This window comes from Artemia franciscana, chromosome 8, assembly GCF_032884065.1.
Source record: "Artemia franciscana chromosome 8, ASM3288406v1, whole genome shotgun sequence".
Taxonomy (NCBI): Eukaryota; Metazoa; Arthropoda; class Branchiopoda; order Anostraca; family Artemiidae; genus Artemia; species Artemia franciscana.
The window spans coordinates 45,021,416-45,044,098 of record NC_088870.1 but is presented as its reverse complement, the minus strand read 5'-3'; the positions used below and the strand labels follow the sequence as shown (position 1 = coordinate 45,044,098).

Sequence of the window (22,683 nt, the reverse complement as noted above, 5' to 3'; positions counted from 1 at the left end):
AACGAATAAAATCAATCAATTTATTTTCACGTGGCTAATCATAACCATAAGATTAGTAACGATAATAAACGTTAGCGAGGTCGGAACGTAAAGGATTAGGTATTTCGTCCGACCTGAGAGTTTTCAGTATGGTTAAATTTCAATGATTGTAAAAAATAGTAAATCGCCATTCGAATTTCCTCGTATAGTGTGAGTTGTGGAGTGAGTATTTGCTAAGGATTACGACTTCTTTGCTCTTTGCAAGGAATATGATTTTGAGGTCTGCGTCCTATATCTTTAGAAAGCGTTAAATACTAAAGTCCATACTCAGCTTCTTTTATCTCTTTGCTGTTCTAGGGTTAATGTTTTTAAGCGTCCAAAATTTTGGTATCTTACTTAAGCGATCCTAAAATATTTTCAGGACGATGCTCTGATTATACGAATTAGGGACCCCTCCCTCCCTCCCGCAAAAGCTGGATAATATCCAGAGATCTAAAGGGAAAACCGGAATACTTATTTTTATTTCTTATCAAGCTTGATTAAGGCCTGACCACCCCTTCCCGCATTATCCTGATGAAAAGAATTCAGGGATTTCCCTCCCTTGTCTCTCCTAAAAAGTTGGAATTTGGTCCTAGTCTTCAAAAGGCACAACTGGAAAACTATCTTTTGCATCCCACAGAGTTTGGTTGAGACCAGACAACCCGCTCCTGTAAAAGTTGTAATGAAAAGAATTAAAGTTGCGACAATTTCAATACCATTCGTAATAACAAGGATTCTTTTTGTTGAGATTTTTACTGTTTCGTTGAACCTAAGGCCGCTTAATGTTCGTTCATATAGCTGTATAACCATTACGAAATTGGATTGTTATCCTATCTTGCACCAAAAATTGCCCTCCAATTTTCGGTTACTTAAAAATGCAACTAGATTTTTTTTTATTTTTGTTACGAACGTTTTGTTAGTAATAAACCTAAGTACCTTACGAATTAACTTACATAACGAACTTCTATATTTGTGTATTTTTATTACGTATATGAGGGGGTTCACCCCCTCGTCAATACCTCGCTATTTACTCTAAAGCTTGAATTTTGTCCCTAATCTTTAAGAATGGCCCCTGAATCACAAAGGCCGTAGAATAAATAGTTGAAATTACTAAAAATACTTTAGCGTAAAGAGCAAGGTATTGTGGAGGAGACGAACCTAAGACTGCTTAATGTTCGCTCATATAACTGTATAACCATTCTGAAATTGGATTATTATCTTATCTTGCACCAAAAACAGGGCTGAACTGAATTCCACTGTCTTGAAAAAAAATCCCTATTGTTTCTACTTTGTGTTTGTTTGATATCTTGCACCTTTGAATTTCAGGGGATTTTAACTAGCTTTTAAACCACAAATGATCAAGATATGTTTTTGCAAATAATCAAGCTTAACGTACGCATTATGTTTTCCAAATGGGTATTTATTTAAATATGTTTAATAGGTTTTATATATAATATAAATTATATAATATAATATAATATATATATAATATAATATTATATAATACTTTTTATATGTTTAATATGGATTATTATCTTATCTTACACCTTTAAATTACAGAGGATTTTAACTACCTTTTAAACAACAAATGAACAAGATATGTTTTTGCACATTATGAAGTTTAACGTATGCATTATGTTTTCCAAGTGGGTTTTAATGTATTTAATGTGTTTAAATATGTTTAATATGTTTTAAAATATCTTAACTATCTTTTTTTTCATCAAGTTTAATAATGAAGCAGTTTTCTGTTTAATTCTTTCTGTTTTATATAATGTTATCCCCTCTATAGCTACCTACTCACACAAACGCTACCTACTCACACACACACTACCCACAGGATCAGCTACTTACCCGATTTGCATCTCTTTCTTCTTTGAGTTTAGCCTCAGACATTTTAAGCCTATTGTCCCTGGAAGATAGCTCATCTTTAACAGTTGCAAGATCCCTTCTTACTGCCAATAGTTCTGCACACTAAAAAAAAAAAAATTTTCGAGTGAGACAAAGTATTTAACTGAAAAGCTGTAGATGATTACTTAGACGTTAAAAATAATCACTGGATAAGCAGTAAATAAATCCCTAAACTGAGTATCTACAGAAGTTTTATCTTCAACTACAAGGCCATATCCAAGGCCAAATGTTTGTCCTACACGTAAAAACCTAACAAAAATGAATATAATCAAATTTCTGATGTGTCTTTTGAATTTATTTGTCCCCCCCCAAAAAAAAAAATTCGAGATACGATCTTGTTCAGCTGGTTTCTTTCTTCCATATTGTCATTATATTTTTTTTCATTTTTTTGTTTTCTTCCACTTTTTCGGCCCTCCCAAAATACCTCATTTTCCATTTACAGTAATTTGCAATTTCTTGTTCTGCATTAATGTACCTATTTTCACTAAGTTGCACATCCAAAAAGAGCTTACAGATAAAAATCATTAAACAAATAAAAGACGGATTTAAGAGATGACGACCACTAATTAATGAAAGATCATTAAAGAGGAAACAGAATCGCAAAAGAGGAAACGGAATCACTAAAGAGGAAACATAATCATTAAAGAGGAAACAGAATCACTAAAGAGGAAATAGAATCACTAAAGAGGAAACATAATCACTAAAGAGGAAACAGAATCACTAAAGAGGAAATAGAATCAATAAAGAGGAAACAGAATAATACAAGAGGAAACTGAATCACTGAAGAAGGAACTGAATTACTAAACAGGAAACAGAATCACTTAAGAGGGAAAAAAATGCCTAAAACTGGGGATAAACAACTACGAGCTCTAATCCCGGACATGTACAAGCTTATAGATACTGGTTCTCAAAAACTTCGAAGAAAACTCGTATCTGGGACACAAAATTCATGTTTAACACAAACTTCGTTTTTGCGTCAAAATCAAACAGTTCATCCATCATATATGAAGTAGAACCTACACATTTTATATATTACGTCTATACCAGGTATAGATAATCAAAATTTGTCTACTTCATAAATCCAGCAACTAATCTTGCCTGTTTTCATGAAAAGCACAAGTAATTTTTTCAAAAAAAAAATTACATTTTAATAAATTACTTGACTTGACTAATTCAGCAACTAAATTTTCTTATTTTCAAGAAAACATGTCAATTATTGGATAAATACTATTTTGAATTAAATTTTGACTGTGCTTCAATTAAACATTGGTATAAACTTGCAAAAAAAGCAAATATAATCCATAGTTTACATTTCAAGAATAAAATAGTCATAAAAAGGCTCAATCCCGCCCTCTCCTCCTCCACCCCAAGAGAAAAGTGTGTTCTTCACAGCTTCCAGCAGTATGCTTGTTTTTCTCTTTTACTTTACAAATTTTTTTGTAAAATTTTTTACAATTTTTTTTTTGTATTTCTTTTACAAATTTTTGTGCGTACGCCTACTTTTAGACTTTTTTTTCACTGCAAGGTCGTGGGATCCTACCATTTCTCTCAAATTTTTTGCGTGAGAACCTCGCTTTCAAAATAAGGGAGACGATTTTGACATATACCCTTAAAGCTATTGTTTTCCCAATTTCCTTAATAGTCGTGCCACTTGGTAGTCTACATTTGGAAGCTCATAATATTAAAAACCAACTATATACAATGAACCAGCTATATTCTACCTTTTTCTTTGTGAGGTAGAGCCTCTATATTCTTTTACTATATTTAATTGCGTAGATTGGGATAATTACAAATATTCTGAGGGAAAACCCACCTCTCTTACGGCAATTTACACTCCTGTGATTAACCCAAAGCAATATTCTTAGTTCCTCCCCAAGTTTGAGAGAATTACAAAGATAGAGAAAGAAAGTGAATAACAGATTTATTTCTATTTGGCTGGCGTCCTTGCTCACTCTCTTGACTTGAAAAAAAAAACATGTTTATAAGGGAAAAACCCAGCTTTTTAAACCGATTGGAATCACTCGCAAGAAGAAGGCAAATATATGGGAAAGACTGGGGGGGGGGGGAAAGACGAAAGGAAAGACTGTACACGGGTTCTTTATTCATACAAAAAAAAATCTTCTGTAACTCTGATTTCAACAATGTTTGACAATAAAGAGAAGAGGAGATGGATGAAGAGAAGGTTAGAAATAGCAGGGCCCAGAGAAATCAATTTTGCTTTTCAACCATAATAATTGAAAAGCTTGCAAGATTTTAAGTTCAACAAGGTGTAACAATTCCACTTTTCTATTTTTTATTTTTAGGGAGGGGGAGAGAGGAGGCAGAGGTCCAATTGCTTTCTCTGTTGTCTCGACCGCACAGACTGAAAATCCTTGAATACAACTATGGATGAGAGTGGGATTGGGATACGTTATGCACGGGTTCTTCACTCATACAGGTTTATAAAGCGTATGACTTCGATATCAACAAGGTTGAACATGTCCACGTGCGGGGCAGCCATAGGGTAGGTTTGGTCATTCAGAGCAGTTGCCTTGGGTGAATAATGGGTAGGCTTTTTGGCGATTCCCTCGCAGAAAATTTGTCACTAACGGTACCATGTGCTTTTCAGATCACTTCATCTTAGACTTGTTAGTGCGATCAAATGTTTTATAAGGTCAAATGGCTTTCTACAGTAGATCATTTATTTACTTGTGCTTGTCACGGGATCAGACATGGACGCTTCAAGGTTACCTCCCATCTTTCGCAATCTTGAGCCAGCTCTTTGACAAACCGGCTCCATCGGCTCTTTCACGTTCTGCTAAATTTGAGAAATCCGTTAATGGGTTAAAGATCATTTCTGCTAGTTGGCCACAAATTTTTCAGTTGACCACTTGTTCGCTTACGTCAATCAGGCAAAGAGGCGATATGTATTCGATTAATACGTCTGGTCTTCTCAGGACTGACCCAATAGACTAGGTCTTCTTAGAACTTGGCAAAGCCATTACAGTCTTCTCTGTTTCACAATCGTTATGGTAGGTTCGATGTTACAACAGCGGTGGCGTGCATTAACATTCGAAATTCTGTCAGAGTATCGTGTTCTTAGTATTTTTCGCATTCAGCGGTGGTCAAAGACTTCCAAATCATGGACATGAAGCGCCTTCAATGACCAAGTCTAACTGCATAAAAATGAACATATCTAAGCCGGCTTTATAACAAAAAAATTGCCTTATACTTTTTATATACTTTATAACATACTTTATATACTATTAGTATATAAATACTTTATATACTTTATAACAAAAAAAGCCAAACCATCTTCTCACAGATCTCCTGCCAGTTCCACAAATGGCAGCAGAGCTGTGAGAAGATGGTTTGGCTTTGTTGATTCTGTTTTGTACATCAAGGTCATAAGGTTCACGAAAGTCTATTAGTTAGCCAAGGAAAAGGAAGCTATCGACTTTCCCCAGTCTTGTCCGTTAGACACAAGCTTATAACTCTGGCTGTATATTCATGCCCATTCAGTCGGCTTCCTACAGTCCGCCAAAAATAAATTAAATTGGCAATACAATTAGAGGCATCCAACCATTTGACGATTAAGTGATACTTAAGTGGTACTTGTACTAGGCAAATTGCTGTATTACTGCCTTGTATGCAATCATATTAGGAAACAGACTTATCGAGGGAACAATCAGTTTTAGCAAGACACGGTAAAATAACGCGCTGCTACCTTCGCTGAATTTGGAGTTGTGGAGTCCGGTCTCAGTTTGTTTGAGTTTGACTGGGACATAATCACGCTCACAGAACGAGCATACACCGAATTCCGAACACATATACACCTAGAACAAAGAAAACCAAGCTAAAAACTTAATTCAAAACTGCAAGTGGAAATGTTTAAGTGAATCTGACTAAACCCCCAAGACGAAACCGGGGAAATTTTTCAAATATTTGTCCACTCCTGGCTTTAAAGTAAATGTAGAAATACTCTGGCGCAACAAATTACTTTGAGCTTTTTTATGTTCACTGATGTACTCGGTCTTAAAATAACACTTAGCTCTAAACTATTTATCAACATCTGTTTAATGTTTAAATGCGAAAAAAATTCTCTGTAACTTTCTGGTATTAATCATTAGATTTAAGAGGTACTTTTCTGATTGTACCATGGTTGCAGCAGTAACTGCAACCTAGCAAAGAGCAAACCCATGTCCAAAATATCTGGGAATTTCGAAAGAAATTGCCTAACGTAGAAGAGGGGGGTTTTAAGGGCGATTTAGGAATGGTAACTTTGTTCCAGGTTACGCTTAGCAATGATTAGTAATTAAAAAAATAAATTTTCAGGAATTTGAAAAAAAAACTGGAAACCGTTCCAAATGGCGGCAGATCAAAATAGAAAGTACCTCATTAAAATTTTCAAGGCTGGTAACTCTAAACCGGAGGGGTACATCTTTACATTTTGTGAACCCAAGAAAATCAATCTTTAGCTCCCTAAAATCTATCTAATTTTATTTTTTTTTTTCTCCAGCACTAGCAGGTCACTGCATCATCTTAGAGAGACGGTTAAGGGGTCATTTGAAAAGTAATACTTACAGTTAGGCACTTCTATAAACCGTTTGACAGCATATATGAGCATATACTCATATTTAAGAGCCAATCAAGGGTATCAATTTCTGAAAGAGAGTGAGATATTCCACTAAAAGGCTCAAACAATTATTATGCTGATTCAAAATATATAAGATTCATTACGTTTAGTGTTACCAATCAAAATTTAAGAGCCTGAAAAAATTTGCCTGATTTTTGAAAAAGAGAAAACACCCTTTAGAGGTCAAGGAATCTTAATGAAAATCATACCATCAAATTCAGCGTATCTGATAACCCTGAGGCAGAAGTTTCAAGCTCCCATCTGCAAAAATAAGAATTTCATTTTTTTTTTCCAGAAGAAAGATCTCGGCTTTGAGCTTATTTTTTGTTTTTGTTTTCCCATTGATGATCACATCGAACCCATGGTCCTAGAATATCGGGAAAGGATTCATTCGAACGGAAATTAAAAGTTCTAGCACCCTTTTTCAGCAACCAAAAAGATTGAAGGGCAACCAGCCCCTTCTCACTTCCCTTTTTTCCTCAAAGTCGTCCGAACTAAAATTTCAAAATTTTGAGACAGCCATTTTGTTCTCACCACAAAATTTCAATCAATCTTTAGCTCCCTAAAATCTATCTAATTTTATTTTTTTTTTCTCCAGCACTAGCAGGTCACTGCATCATCTTAGAGAGACGGTTAAGGGGTCATTTGAAAAGTAATGCTTACAGTTAGGTACTTCTATAAACCGATTTGACAGCATATATGAGCATATACTCATATTTAAGAGCCAATCAAGGGTATCAATTTCTGAAAGAGAGTGAGATATTCCAGTAAATCAATATGCTCAAAACTCAAAGAATGCTAGTGGCTCAGCAGTGGCTCAAAAAATGCTCAAACAATAATATCTCACCACAACTGAGCTTGCAAACTTTGTTCCCTAAAAAAGTCCTAAAAAATATGAAAAACAGCATAATTGAGCGAAGATTTTATGATAAGCTAAAGAATACCGCATTGTACTTTACAGTCCCTACTGGCGGTGCTGTGCTCTGTTTCATGGTCCTTCAGCCAGGAAGTCCAATGGGAGGTTGGGGAACACCCATCCTATGCTTTACCATACCCTTTCCGTTTACCTTTTCCAAATTCCTCCAGGTACCCATTTAGAGCTGGGTCAATTTTGGCTAAGCTTACAAAGTCACCCATTGATCCCCATTCCAAATCAAATAACCAGCGAAACCAGAACTCAAACCCCTGTCTTCACGGACAAATGATTTCAGGTCTAGCGCGCAAACCACTCGGCTAGGACACTTGTCTTGCCCCAGACCATTTTGTTGGGTATTAAAATTGTCAAAAATAAATACTTCTTTTACCTTTTGATCAATCAGTTGACATGTCAGGCTTTTATCTCCATTGAGATTTTTTATTTTCATAAGGAGTGAATCTCGTTCTCGTGATGAGTCAGCCAAACGCTTCTCCAAAGTCTCAATTTGTAACTCTAATTTTAGAGCTCCATGTTCTCTCTGAGCATATTTGACAACAATTGCTTCTTTTTCTTTTGTTGCTGCTGCCAGGTGTCGCTTCAACTAAAACGAATCCCAAAATTAGCTTAGATGTACCAAACAAAGGTCAAAGGGTGAGATTTAAAATATATACAACAAAATAGACGAAGGGTAAAAACAGGGTCGCATCCAGAATGTCTTTCGGAGGGGGGTGTGTATTTTTTCAGGGGGAGGGGTTGCAAAATAACTAAAAAAAATGTTAATATGTATTTTATAACGTTTTTTTTTCGGACGAACATTTCGGGGGTGGGGATTTCAAACCACTAATCCCTCTGTTGGGGTAAAAACCAGAGGAGCGGGTAGAATAGATACAGAGCAAATCGGAAACATCCTCTGTTATAATACTAGCATCAAAATAGATAAACTCAGTTCCTCTTGCGGCAAACAAGATTAGTATATACAAAAAAAAGGTTGTCAGTTCCATTTTGTAATTTTATTCGGGTTCAAGACGCCTGTTTTGTTGCACATAAAGTTCAATGTAATAGCTTAGTACTAAACCAGCATTACCTACGTAGTTTCCAACAAGATGATAAATAACAGCGGAATTTCCTGAAATATAATTTCCACCTGTATTGGTCATAGCTAAGGAAATTTTGAGCTGCAACAGCTTCAAGATTATAATTTTCCATGATTACAGTCGCTAATCACATTACAGTATCTATAATATTCTACAGGAAATGATATCTCCTGATTACCTGAAGGAAAAGAAATTTAGAACTTAGTACTTTAGTGGAGATTAGTTTAAACATATATTCAAACGTAAGTTCAGGAAATGTATGAAATCTAGCCATAAAACTAAGTAAAAACTATTGACATATTATACATTTACTATGTGCCCTTGATGTCTACAGCGCCTGGAATTACAAGGGACAAAGGCGACAGGCCTGATTCAATTTACCCGTACTTAAAGTAGCTGACGAAAGAAATGAAAGGGAAGACATATTCCAAGTAGTTTTGCATAATTAAGTGAAGGAGTACTGGAAGGCGCCAAAATCTTGATTCTTAAAAAGAAAAACAGCATCAAATAAAAACAAACAAAAATAAATTTAAAATAATTTTTCCACAAAAGAAGTTTTTCAAAAAACGTAAAATATATACTAAACCATTGACCCGAAAAAATCAAAGTAAAATAATACTTCTGGCGTAAGCGAACTACGTTTTGAAAACGAACAGAAATTACCAAAAACAGCAGTAGGCCTTCTAAAAACCAGAACGTCGTTGAGCTTTATTGAAAACAAAATATGTTTTATTTGTTTTCTCTTCTATAACGTTAACGAATCCAAATTTGCTTTGACTTTCAGAGATGAATTTCCATATATATTGAACTGCTAATCCATGTTTATTAATTCTTTTCAGTAATCAAAAAAAGATAACTCTTCGTAACTTTTTTTTCTGTTCTAAATTTGACAAGCAACCCAGCCTTCATCCCCACCCTCCTAAAAAGAGACCTCAGATACTTCTTCCCTTTTAAGGTAAGTAAGGAAAAATACGAAACTTGAACTTTGTCTAAAAAGGACTTTAGTTTCTCTTGTATCAGACAATCCCATTTGATGATTAACTGTTTAAGTTTAAACAAATATTAAGTATTTTTCACTGTCTTGTTAAGATTTCATAGTACTCTAAAACAGTAACGTCACTTTTAAAACTAGCGTTTGGTATCTGTTTGTCCCTTTGAGAGCCCCATTGCCCCAAAGTTTCCTTTTGAGCCAGTTTGTCCTTTTGACCAGACTTACCGATTTAAAGACTTACCTATTTGAAGCTTTATTTTTTATTTTTGAATAAAATAAAAATTTAATTTACGATCGAAAATGAAGTGCATTATAGGTCATTTGTTACAAAGCAAACATCTTTCCCTTAGCAAATCCAGCGAGTAGATTTTCACTAGAATTTTAGTCTATATAGAATATTAAAATCAACAGGTTTGACCACCCCCTCCCAAAAAAAAAGTTTGTCCGACCAGTAATAAATTAACAAAAAAGTGCATATAAACAAATTTTTGATGCGTTTGCAACAATATTTTTTTGTTTAAACAGTATTTTATCAGGCAGCAAAAAAAAAGAAAAAGAAAACTGTTCTCACTTGCGGAGACTTAGACCTCCAAAACTCACATACCATCACATACTATCTGCATTTCAGTAACAAAATATTTGAAGGGGAAAATCCTGCTTCCCATATTTTATACTGTGATCTGTAGACTAGATACTAAAATACTCTGTAAGGGTTTTATCACTGAATAAAATCATTCATTCAAGGGGAAAATCCTAATAAATTAAAAGAGGTTGTCACATAAAGTATGTTAAACAAAAAATTTCTGCTTATGATTTGTAGCGTCAAGAAATATATATCAAATGTTGGAACTTACATACGCCTTCTTGTTTCCACTAAACAAAATTTCAATATAAAATAATCTATCCTAGAAAGCATAAATAAACATATGTCCTACTGCATTTTCGTTTAAAATAAATAAAAATAAATATATACAATGTATCATATGAGCCAGAAAACATAAAGGGCTGGAGGGGGGCCAATATTCTGTTTTCCCTCTACAAAAGCCCTTTTGAAACTTAATTCCTCTTTTTTTCTCAATTAATAAGCCTTCATGTTTTTCAAAACTCTACACAGTTACTTGCTCAGGAGTTCCAAGGATAACAACATGAGATCCAACATGAATAGGAAAGTCAAATAAATAATACCAACCAATGAGAACATATTCCTTTGAAGTAGCTCTACACAGGTACTTTTTCGGGCATTCTAAGGATAAAATCCTATAAGAGCCAACATGAATAAGAGAGTCAAATAAATAGAACCAACCAATGAGAACGTATTCCCTTCAATTCCTCTCATATAGACTGAAAATTCATACAATTTGTATATTTCAGGAAAAGAAGGAACAGGCGGGTTACTCCGACGACCAACAAGAAGAAAAGATATGCTCATCTCAACCAGGTAAGCGTATAAAAAAATGTGTATTAACAATTTTTTTTTAATATGCTTAGATATGATACTTACAACATCAACTTGTTGTTTAAGCTCTGACCTGACTCGGATCTCCGAATTCTGAATGTCACATTTCTCCTTAACAAGACTTGCAATCTGTCTATCTCTGTCGTCAATCTGGCTTTGATGTCGTTGTAATATGGCGTCCTTATCTTCAATTATCTGACGATTTTCTTCTCTTAATCTATAAGAGAAAATACTGTGTATTAAAAAATTCATACTTTCATTTCAAATTTATACAAGATTCAATCTTGGAATATTATTTTAAACAATATCACTTTATGTATTTGGTAAGCGTTCACAACTCTCAGCCCATCATCTGAAAATAATGACGTGATATAATACAATGGGTACCTGAATTACCTCCGTAGGGGCACAACTGGACCTGAGGTTTGAATAAGTTTCTGATCCCCATAAAAAATATAAGTTTTTACTTTTATACCTGAAGGCAATCGAGTATTTCTCATCCTAAAGGTTGCACACAGTTACCAGATGCCTTGATAACATTAGGATTATTTTAAAGTTTAGTTTCTAGTGAAGTCAGTACTGCAAATTTGCTTATATAGGCCTAAAGATTTAGCTTATTATGTTTCGTTTATGTGACACAAAATAAATAGAACACAAATCAAAACGTTATAGACCGTAGCCTATTTCGTACATTTTAACTTAACGAACGTTCAAAACAAGAATACGACGCCGCTAAATGTAAAACATCTTATGACAATGAACTTAAAACCAAAAAATGAATTATTTCTTTTTCAAAAGATTGTGAATTTTTCCTTTTAATCTACTTTTCTTTTTATATTATCTTAAGATCGTTTTGTGATGAATTTAAAAAAAAAAAACATCATCACTTTCTTTTTCTTCTAGAGGGTAAACATCAACTTTAATATATCTAAAATTTGTGGCAATATCTAAAGCAATCATATAATCTCAATTAACCCGAAATATAATAGCAAAAAAAATTGGCCAAATAAGATATTTGTAAAACTGTTCCTGAGGTAAATTATCCTTAAAGTAAATTTTAAATAAAAAAAAACCACTTTAAGGTTAAGTGGAGTGGCGCTAATAAGAATCGTCGTTTTTCTCTTATTTCGTGCTATGTCATGGTAATTTGTACAAGTTATGGCATTGATCCTAATTTTAATCAAACATTTTCTTTATTATCATCTAGTTTTCTATTCATATTTTATTTTTATATTAATATCGTCAAAAAATTACAGATTTAGACCAAACGAAGATAACAAAACAATAAAAGCAGTCTTTCATGCTATAATTCAAGTTTGAACTAAATGAATGAGGGCTACAGCCCATTTAAAACCTCGATCATAACCCTAAGGTTAGATGCATTTACACTGGTACAAGAGTCTGGCTTCAATTCTCCCCAACGCCGGGCAAAGACTTTTCCCTTAGGAAACCAAACAGTTTTCGAGCCACGTATTAGTAAAATATAACTTTCAAAACATGTGGTCTCTCTTTCTCTTTATCTCTCTCTCTCTCTCTCTCTCTCTCTCTCTCTCCCTCTCTCTCTCTCTCTCTCTCTCTCTCTCTCTCTCTCTCTCTCTCTCTCTCTCTCTCTCTCTCTCTCTCTCTCTCTCTCTCTCTCTCTCCTCTCTCTCTCTCTCTCTCTCTCTCTCTCTCTCTCTCTCTCTCTCTCTCTCTCTCTCTCTCTCTTTCTTTCATGTTATAATTCAAGTTTGAACAGAATGAATGAGGGCTACAGCCCATTTAAAACCTCGATCTTAACCCTAAGGTTAGATGCATTTACACTGGTACAAGAGTCTAACTTTAATTCTCCCCAGCGCTGGGCAAAGACTTCTCCCTTAGGAAACCAAACAGTTTTTTAGCCATGTATTATTAAAATATAACTTTCAAAACATGTGCTCTCTCTCTCTCTTTATCCTCTCTCTCTCTCTCTCTCTCAGTATTTCCTGCTATAATTCAAGTTTGAACAAATGAATGAGGGCTACAGCCCATTTAAAACCTCGATCTTAACCCTAAGGTTAGACGCATTTACACTGGTACAAGAGTCTGACTTCAATTCTCCCCAACGCTGGGCAAAGACCAAACAGTTTTCGAGTCAAGCATTATTAAAATAATAACTTTCAAAATATGTGCTCCCTCTCTCTTTATCCTCTCTCCCTCTCAGTTTTTCCTGCTATAATTCAAGTTTGAACAGAATGAATGAGGGCCAGATCCCATTTAAAACCTCGATCTTAACCCTAAGGTTAGATGCATTTACACTGGTACAAGAGTGAGTCTGGCATCAATTCTCCCCAACGCTGGGCAAAGACTTCTCCCTTAGGAAGCCAAACAGTTTTCGAGCCATGTATTAGTAAATTATAACTTTCAAAACATGTGCTCTCTCTCTCTCTCTTTATTAGGGCAAAAGACTCCACAGGAAGAGATGTGCCTCCCTCTAGTCCTTGAAACTTTAAAATACACAGTAATCCTAACATAAATAGTATGAAAAGCTTACTTACTTGTGTAACTCATCTTTAGCTATTTCATACTCATCAAGTAAAGCTCTGTAGAACAAAGCTGAAGATGTTTCAGGTTCTTCACAAACAGGGTGAATTTCTGTTTTACCATCAATATCCTCAGCTGGAGATGAATTATCATCTTTTTCATGCACTATTGAAGGGTCATCCATATTTAAGGAGGAATGAAATATGACAATCACGTTGGCATATTAATGATACCTGAAAAAAATAAATATAATACAATAGGTACCTTAAATCATGGTATCTTTAACACAACAGGCAAGCCCATCTTTTAAAGAAGGATTCTTTTTTGGAAGGGGATAAAAAATGTCAACACTTATTTTGTTCCCATCTGTATCTATCTCTCTAGACACAAAATTTTAAAGGGACCTAATATGTCCCCTAAATTACTGAAGAGACTAATAATCCATCCCAGTAGTTTATCCGTATATTTATAACTTCAGACATGCTAATAATTTTCGAACTAGCCTAAAACGTAGGAGTTGTGCTGTGCCACCATATGCACTATCAAACTCTTGCCTGGAAATGATTTCCCAAAAGAAACTCCCCCAGCCAGGTTCCAGCAATCCCAGGCTTTTTCTCGGCCTTTCTTATCTCCCAAGCGTTGTTTTATCTCCAGATATGGAAAAACTTGTACCATACATTACTGAAAAAATTAACAAAACGAACCAATAATTTCCTTCATTTTGTCATTCGAACTGCTTCCGTCATTTTTGTCCCTTAGGAGACCTTAATCTCTTAGGTAGACTTGTTAGGTAGACATTTCGAGTAGACCTTAGGTAGACTTTAATCTCTTTATAGATTTTACTAGTTTTGTGGCGTTTAGATATTTTTGACAGGTTCTGACTTTCTCTCTTTTTTTGGCAAATTTTATTAAAGAACACCTTGAATTAATTTATTAAGCAAATGACTTGTTCAATTTTGTAAAATATTAATGCATTCTTTATGCTTCTACTACTACTAACAACTCACCGCAGCAACAAGCCGCCTGAGGCCAACACGCTATGCACGCCTCTTCTCCATCCCAATCTATTCAAAGCCTCCCATTTTACACCCTCCCATGAAGTTCCCATTTCCTTTAAATCTTTCTTTATGACATCCTCTTACCCCAGACGAGGATGGTATCTTCTTTTTCATGTATTGGATAGTTTCTTTGCTGTTACTGTGTTTTTTTTTGTCTTCGTGTTGAGTTTTTCTAGTTTGGACTCAAAAATGAGAATTTGTCCACTCTGGACTCAAGACAGATATTTTAAAAAACTAATGTCTTATCTCTCATCTCTGTGCCGTCTTTAACTTTTAGTTGGTCAGGAAAAATACTCTTTTCAAGCAAGTTTATAATACAAAGTAGACATGGTAGAATGTAATGGATTATTGCCTTAAACGCTCGAAGAGATAAGCCGTCCACTCCCACATAATTTGACTTCAGAGTTTTTATTATTTTAAGCAGTTCATCACTGTACACGGATCAAAGGTTAATTCAAAACTCTCACCTCTATTATCACATATAATGTATTCTTGAACCTGTTTACATCTATCTTTTACACTATTTCGCACTTTAATACCAATATTATAGAACAAATTTCCGAAGTTATTTGAAATTCCCGACGTATCATCAGGGAGGAACCCTTCCAGTTGTACTTCACTATGTCCAATTTCAGCATTCCCACCGGTCACTTCATTTATCAGTTTCCATGTTTTTTTCCTATTTCTTTACTATTTGAAAACTTTCTATTATAATATTTAACCACAGCTTTGCGACGTAATTTGTTCACTAAATTGCACTGTTTTTTTTTAAACAATTCATACGAACCATCAGTTTTATCACCAGATATCTTTGATAAAGCTCAATCCTAACTTTTTTTCTTCCAGTATTTCGCTCGTTATCCATGGCTCACGGGGTTCCTGTTTCATTACCTTAATAATACACGCACTATCATAAATGGGTAGAATAACAGACACTAGATTATCAAGTGCTATCGTAGGGGATTCTTCCTCAGAAAACACAGGGGTCCAATCGATAACACTGACCTCCTCCACAAACTTCTGAAGATTCTCTTTTTTCATTAACCTTACCTTTATTTCCTTTTGTTTGGTCTGTACAACTGACACGTCATAACGCTCACCAATGGAAGATGACCAAGAACCAGGAAAAGCCACAACATAGCCATAACAAAGCTTCAAATCGGCAGAACAACCGAAAATATTATCAATTAGTGTTGCACTCTGTCCAAAAAGGCCTGAGGCATTCAAGTAAAGCTTCCAGGGAATTTTGAGGGGAGTGTTACACAAAATCAAAGCATATCGTGTCCAAGTAGGTGTGTAATAAGGGTGCATATCAGGAATGGCTTAGTGTATCAAGTTGGAACTTTCAGGGATTTACGAAGGGGATGATCAATTGATTGAATTACACACTACTAATGCAACTGCTACTTCTTTTGTGACAGAAACAAAGGCTAAGGGCATTAAGGTGAAATTTTCAGGAAATATTGAGAGGGATGTTGGATTAAAACAAAACAGACTGTACGTTCGATTGTCAAAAAGGCACATAATTACTATCTCATGGACAGATTAGAGTTTCAAGTTGAAACTTTCAGGATCTATTGCAAGGAATATTAAACTAAAGATTTAAAGGAAATGGGAACTTCCTGGGAGGGTGTAAAGAGGGAGACTCTGAATAGATTAGATTGGAGAAGGAGCGTGCGTAGCTGTGTTGGCCTCAGGCGGCTTGGTGCTGCAGTGAGTTATTAGTAGTAGTAGTAGTAATATTAAATTAACCATAAGTCTAGCTCATTGTAACACTACTAGTACTACAAGTATAACTGCTGCTAAGACTACAGCTACAGCCGAGGCTAAAAATATTAGGGTAAGCTTTCAGGGAATATTTAGGTACTCTAGAAGGCAGCTTGAGTAAAAGTGATGACAACATAGTTTGTTCTTTACTGGTTACTTCTAAGAAACATTTCAAGCTTTTTTTCTGTGTGTGATGCATATATCTAATTTTAAACTTGAATTCAGGGCTTTACTCTTTGTCTTGAGACAAGTTCCATTTGACCTACTTGGTCTCATGAAAGCTAAGGGTATTAAACTACATCTTTTAGGGTTAGTTGAGGCGATACTGAGCCAACAAAAAGTGACCACGGGCATACTATACCTTCTCAGACCTCACTGGTTATTCATGACGTTTGAAAAAAAAAACTCAAAGACAAAGAAAAGAACAATTTTAAATCAGAAGACCACAATGGCCATCCATGATGTTTGAGAAAAATTACTAAAAAAAAAAATTGTAAATTCACTTTTTTATGGATTCTAAATTATTTTTATATTTTTTTCGTTTCTTAAGGGCCCAAAATTTTCATGTTGAATGTAAAACCGCTTTATGGTATTGACAGAGATGCTACCTCAGACGCAGTTCTCGTTGTTAAACCAACAGCATCATTCAGCCAAAATGGTGACTTCTATGGCCTTAATGAAAGACAATAATTTCTTTTTTGGCATCATTACTGAATCTGATGAATCTGATAAGGAAGTTTTTGAAGAGGTTAAGCATATGTGTCATTGAGCTGACGGTGATGCAACAAAAATGAAATAAACAGAAATAAAAATAACTAAACGAAATAACTACCATAATAAAAGTAACCAAATGAAACAAATATAATGGGCAATGAGTTCATTAATACAGTGGAACTTAATCTTGCTTCTCGGGAGGAGAGTCCTTTAGCCACTGTGCTACAGTATATATTAATAAAATAAAATTATCATAGGCAGTGCCTAAGTAAAGAACGATGTTAGCACAATGTATTATTTTTTTTTGTCTTAGACCAGGGCACTTCGTATCGAAGCAGTTGTAGTAGAAACTTCAAAAAGGGCTCATTCTATTGGAAATTGAAACAGCTAGTGTCTTTTTTAATAGTCGAAATTGATTCTTTACTGCCTAAGTAAAGAACTACGTTAGCACAATTGTATTATTTTTTGTTTTTGTCTTAGACCAGGGCACTTCGTATCGAAGGAGTTGTCGCAGAAACTTCAAAAAGGGCTCATTCTATTGGAAATTGAAACAGCTAGTGTCTTTTTTAATAGTCGAAATTGATTCTTTACTGCCTAAGTAAAGAACGATGTTAGCACAATTGTATTATTTTTTGTTTTTGTCTTAGACCAGGGCACTTCGTATCGAAAGAGTTGTCGCAGAAACTTCAAAAAGGGCTCATTCTATTGGAAATTGAAACAGCTAGTGTCTTTTTTAATAGTCGAAATTGATTCTTTACTGCCTAAGTAAAGAACGATGTTAGCACAATTGTATTTTTTTTTTTTTTTTGTCTTAGACCAGGGCACTTCGCATCGAAAGTTGTCGCAGAAACTTCAAAAAGGGCTCATTCTATTGGAAATTGAAACGACTAGTGTCTTTTTTAATAATCGAAATTGATTATAGGGCAGCTAATCAAAAATAAGAGATAGCCATTTTGTTCAAAGTAGTCTAAAGGTCCGGAAATTATGTCTTTGAGGATGTGACAAATCTCCCCTAGCCTTCAAGGCAAGGGTTGTAAGTTATGCCCTGGGGACATATAAGGTTTTTATTGAAAGCGTTGTCATAGAAACTTCAAAAAGGATTCATTCGATTGGAAATTGAAACGGCTAATGCCCTTTTTAATAGTCAAAGGTGACTAGAGAGCAACCAGCCCTCCTCCCACGCCCACCCTTTCCCCAAACACATTCAATCAAAATTCTTAGATAGCCATTTTGCTCAACGTAGTTAAAAGGTTCGTAAATTCTGTCTTTGAGCATGACAATCACTGTCTTTGATCATATACCCCTGGGGGTATATGAGGTTTTCATAGAAAGTGTTGTTGTAGAAACTTCAAAAAGGACTCATTTGATTAAAAATTGAGAGGGCTAGCACCCCTTTTGATAGTCAAAAGTAATAGGAGAGGAAACCCCCCCCCCTTCATGCCCATCATTTCTCTCAACACTCCCGATCAAAATTTCGATATAGCCATTTTGTTCAACGTATTTGAAAAGCCTAGAAATTATGTCTTTGAGGATGACAACCCCCCACAGCCCACAGAACAAGGGTTGTAAGTTATGCCCTGAGGGCACATAAGGTTTTTTTTTTATAAGAAGCATGGTCACATAAACTTCGCGGGAGGCTCATTGGAATTGTAATCAGAAGCACCAGTGCGCTTTTGAAGAGTCAAAATAATCAGAGGGCAACTACCCCCCCCCAAACCAAACACACACACACACGTCGTACTGTTCCAAAATGTGTCTAATATAAATTTTTAAATTTCCATTTTATTCAAAACAGTCTAAATATCATATAACAAGGCTTATAGCGTTGAAACAAACCCCCAGGGCCTGGGACAGGGGTTGTAAGTTATGCCCCAGGGCATTTAAGGTTTTTTATGAAAGGAACAGTTGTACAAACTTTAGAGGAGGGACAAAATTGGAACTTCCAGTTCCCTTCTAAGCGTCAAAGTGACGGAGGGTAGAAAAACACCCCCCACTAACCCTCTTCACCAAACAAATCGGATTAAAATTGTGAGATAGAGATTTTGCTCAAAATAGTCCAAAGAACATATAACAATGCCTCTACGGTTGACACAGCCCTCCAGTGCCCTGGGGATAAGATTGTAAGTCATGCCTTGGGAACATACAAGGTTTTTATGAAATTGGTGGTTGTATAAACTTCAGATGGGCTCATTTGATTTGAAGTTAAGAGTTATAGTGCACTTTTTAAGAGTCAAAAGCATCCAACCCTCCTTCCCCTACACTCATCATTTCCCCGAAGATTTCCCGTCAAAATTTTGAGATTGCCAATTTGTTCATTGTAGTCAAAGAGTCCAGAAATCAAGTTTTTTGGGAAGAGAATCCCGCCCCCACAGCTCTCAGGGCAATGGTTGTAAGTTATGACCAGGCCGCATATGCTGTTCTTATAGAAAGGGTAGTCGTACTTACTTCGGAGGGGAATCATTAGATTGCTAATCTGAATTTCTAGTACCTTTTTTAAGAGTCAAACGTTGTCACCCTTAAAACGTTGTGTTTTCTCGTCATACATCGAATTAAAAATATTGAGACAGTCGTTTCATTCAAAATAGTCTAAAAATCATATAACAAGTCTTTTGGGGTTGATACAAAGCACAAGAGCCTGGTGGCGAGGGTTATAAGTTGTGCTGCAGGGCACGTAAGATTTTACGGAAGGGATGGTTGTTTAACTTTAGAAGAGGCTCATTTGGTTGTAAATTGGAAGTTCTAACTCCTCTGTAAGCGTCGAAAGTGATGGAGGGTATTTAGTCCCTCTTCCCTACCAAACAATCCCTCTTTTCACCAAACGCATCTGATTTAAATTTTGCTCGAAAAAGTCCAACGAGCATATAATAATGCCTTTAGGATTGACACAACCCCCCATGGCCCAGGGGATAGGGTTGTGAGTTATACCATGAGGGCATGTAAAGTTATTATGGAATTGACTGTTGTATAAAGTTCAGATGGGGCTCATTTGATTAGAAACCGGAGGTTACACTGCCCTTTTTAAGTGTCAAAGTGATTTGAGAGTAACCAGCCCCTCCCCCCGCTCATCATTTCCCTTAACACCTCTAATCGAAAATAGGAGATAATAAGTTTGTTCATCGTAGTTGAAGGTCAGGAAATTATGTCTGTGAGGATAACAAATCCCCCCCCCCTACAGCTCTCAGAGCATGGAATGTAAGTTATTCCCTGGGGGCATATAAGGTTATTGTAGAAAGGGTGGTCGTATACGCTTTGGAAGAGACACAATAGATTAGCAATCAGAGGTTCTAGTGCCCTTTTTAAGAGGCAAAGTGATCAGAGTGCAGCTACCCCCCTCCAAACACACATACAAGCAAGCCGTGTTTTCCCAAGATGCATCCAATAGATATTTTGAGACAGGCCTTATATTCAAAATAGTCCAAAAATTATGTAACAAGGCTTTTGAGGTTGATACAAACCACCAGAGCCTAAAGGCAAGGGTTGCAAGTTATGCCCCTGAGGCATTTAAGGTTCTTATGGAATGGATGGTAGCATAAACTTTAGAGGTGGCTCACTTGGTTGTAATTGGAATTTTTAGATCCCTTTTAAGAGTCAATAGAGATGAAGGTCAACTAGCCCCCCCCCTCCCCGCAACTACCTCTATTTTCACCAAATGTATATGATTGAAATTTTGTTTTAAAACATTCCGAATATCATATAGCAATGCCTCCAAGGTAGGAGCAACCCCACAAAGCCCTGGAGCAAGGGCTTTAAGTTATGCCCTGGGGGCATACAAAATTCGTGTCAAATGTGTGGTTGTATTAATTTCAGATGGATCTCATTTGATTTTAAATTGGAAGTTATAATGCCTTTTCTACGATTCAAAGTGATTTGAGAGAAATTCCCCCCCCCCCCTCTAGCCCATCACTTACCATGACAAACATCCAGACAAAGTTTTGAGACCTCAATCTTTTTCAGCATTGTTGAAAGGCTCAGTAATTATGTGTTCGGGGATGTCAACCCCCCCCACCCGAGGCCTCAGGGCAAGGGCTGCAAGTTATGCAATTTGTTCATTGTTTACATATAGAATATGTTATTCAGAAGAGTTGTGCATGTTTGACTTCTAGTTTCCCAAAATACGATAGGCATTAAGATAGGTCTTTCAAGGAATGTTGAGGAGAGTTTTTAACTATATCATAACATGTCATGTGTATGTGGGTTGTCAAAAAGGTGCCCATCAGCAATGACTGAGTATATCAATTTCAAATTTTTAGCAAATGATAAGGGAGATGATCAGTTGACCAAAAAACATCATTTGCACGCTACTACTAATACAACTACTTTTTATCGAGTACTACTAAGGCTGAGGACATTGACAAACAATATCTGAGAAAATGTTGAGGAGATATTTGAACTAAATCAAAACATGCTATGTGTCTACAGAATGCTGATACGGGCATATAGGCAATATTTGTGGAACGGCTTGTCATACCAAGAGAAGGGGCATCATGAGTGGGATGTTCAGTTGACCAAAAGGCAAAACGTACCTGTTACTACTGGCATTAATACTGTTGCAACTACTGTTACTACTAATAATTATACACTATTACTGCTGCTATTGTTTCTACTACTACTACTACTACTACTACTACTACTACTACTACTACTACTACTACTACTACTACTACTACTACTACTACTACTACTACTACTACTACTACTACTACTACTACTACTACTACTACTACTACTACTACTACTACTACTACTACTACTACTACTACTCCTACTACTACTACTACTACTACTACTACTACTACTACTACTACTACTACTACTACTACTACTACTACTACTACTACTACTACTACTACTACTACTACTACTATGATACTAGTACAATTAAGGCTACATGTGTAAAGGTGAAAATTTGACAGAACTAAATCAAAACACACTATACGCATGTAGATTGTCAAAAGGGCGTATCTCTAAAATTTACTTGGGCATTAAGTTGAATATTTGGGAGAATACTTACAGGGGAAGATCAATTGACAAAAAGGCAATACATGCTTCTCATTACTAACACTAATACCACTGCTACTTTTCCTCATGCTACTACTGCTACTAAACTAATCCAACTACTATTTCAATTGCAACAACCTATAGAGCTTTGAGTATTAAGGTGAAAGGGGCGTCAAAAGGGTGTCAAAACCACACGTCAACAATAGTTTTGGAACGGTTAAACGTGTCATGAAAGCAATGTTCAACTGATCAAAAGGCAATATGCACACGCCACTACTACTAATAATACTGCTGCTACTACTGCTAACGCTGTAACTACTTTTACTATCACCGAAACTACTGTGATAAAAGTATTATGAAGGCTAAGTCTATTAAGGTAAAATTTGAGAGAATATTGACGGCAAGTTTGAACTAAGAAAAACGCTATGTGTATGTAGATTGTCAAAATAGCATTTCTTAAGAATGGGTTTGCGCATTAAGTTGGAATTCTCAGAGAATACTAAAGGAGGATGATCAATAGACCAAAAGGCAATACGAGCGCACTAGTCTTAATACTACTACTATTGCGACATTCACTAATTCTACTTTTGCTATTGCTCCAATTACTACTTTTATCGCAACTACTTGTACGGTTAACAGCATTAAG

General features: G+C 35.7%; 1 protein-coding gene across 2 annotated transcripts in view; it reads right to left on the bottom strand.

The window, feature by feature from the left end:
• The window catches only part of LOC136030479 (coiled-coil domain-containing protein 186-like), a 97,849-nt gene that overhangs the window by 59,140 nt on the left and 16,026 nt on the right, over positions 1-22,683 (bottom strand). For both annotated transcript variants that reach the window (XM_065709495.1, XM_065709496.1), the window contains exons 2-5: positions 13,515-13,733; positions 11,044-11,215; positions 7,846-8,058; positions 1,870-1,989 (exon numbers count right to left, since the gene is read on the bottom strand). In XM_065709495.1, the coding sequence (XP_065565567.1) occupies positions 1,870-1,989; positions 7,846-8,058; positions 11,044-11,215; positions 13,515-13,684 (675 nt within the window). In that variant the 5' untranslated portion in view covers positions 13,685-13,733. The remainder of the gene's footprint in view (positions 1-1,869; positions 1,990-7,845; positions 8,059-11,043; positions 11,216-13,514; positions 13,734-22,683) is intronic.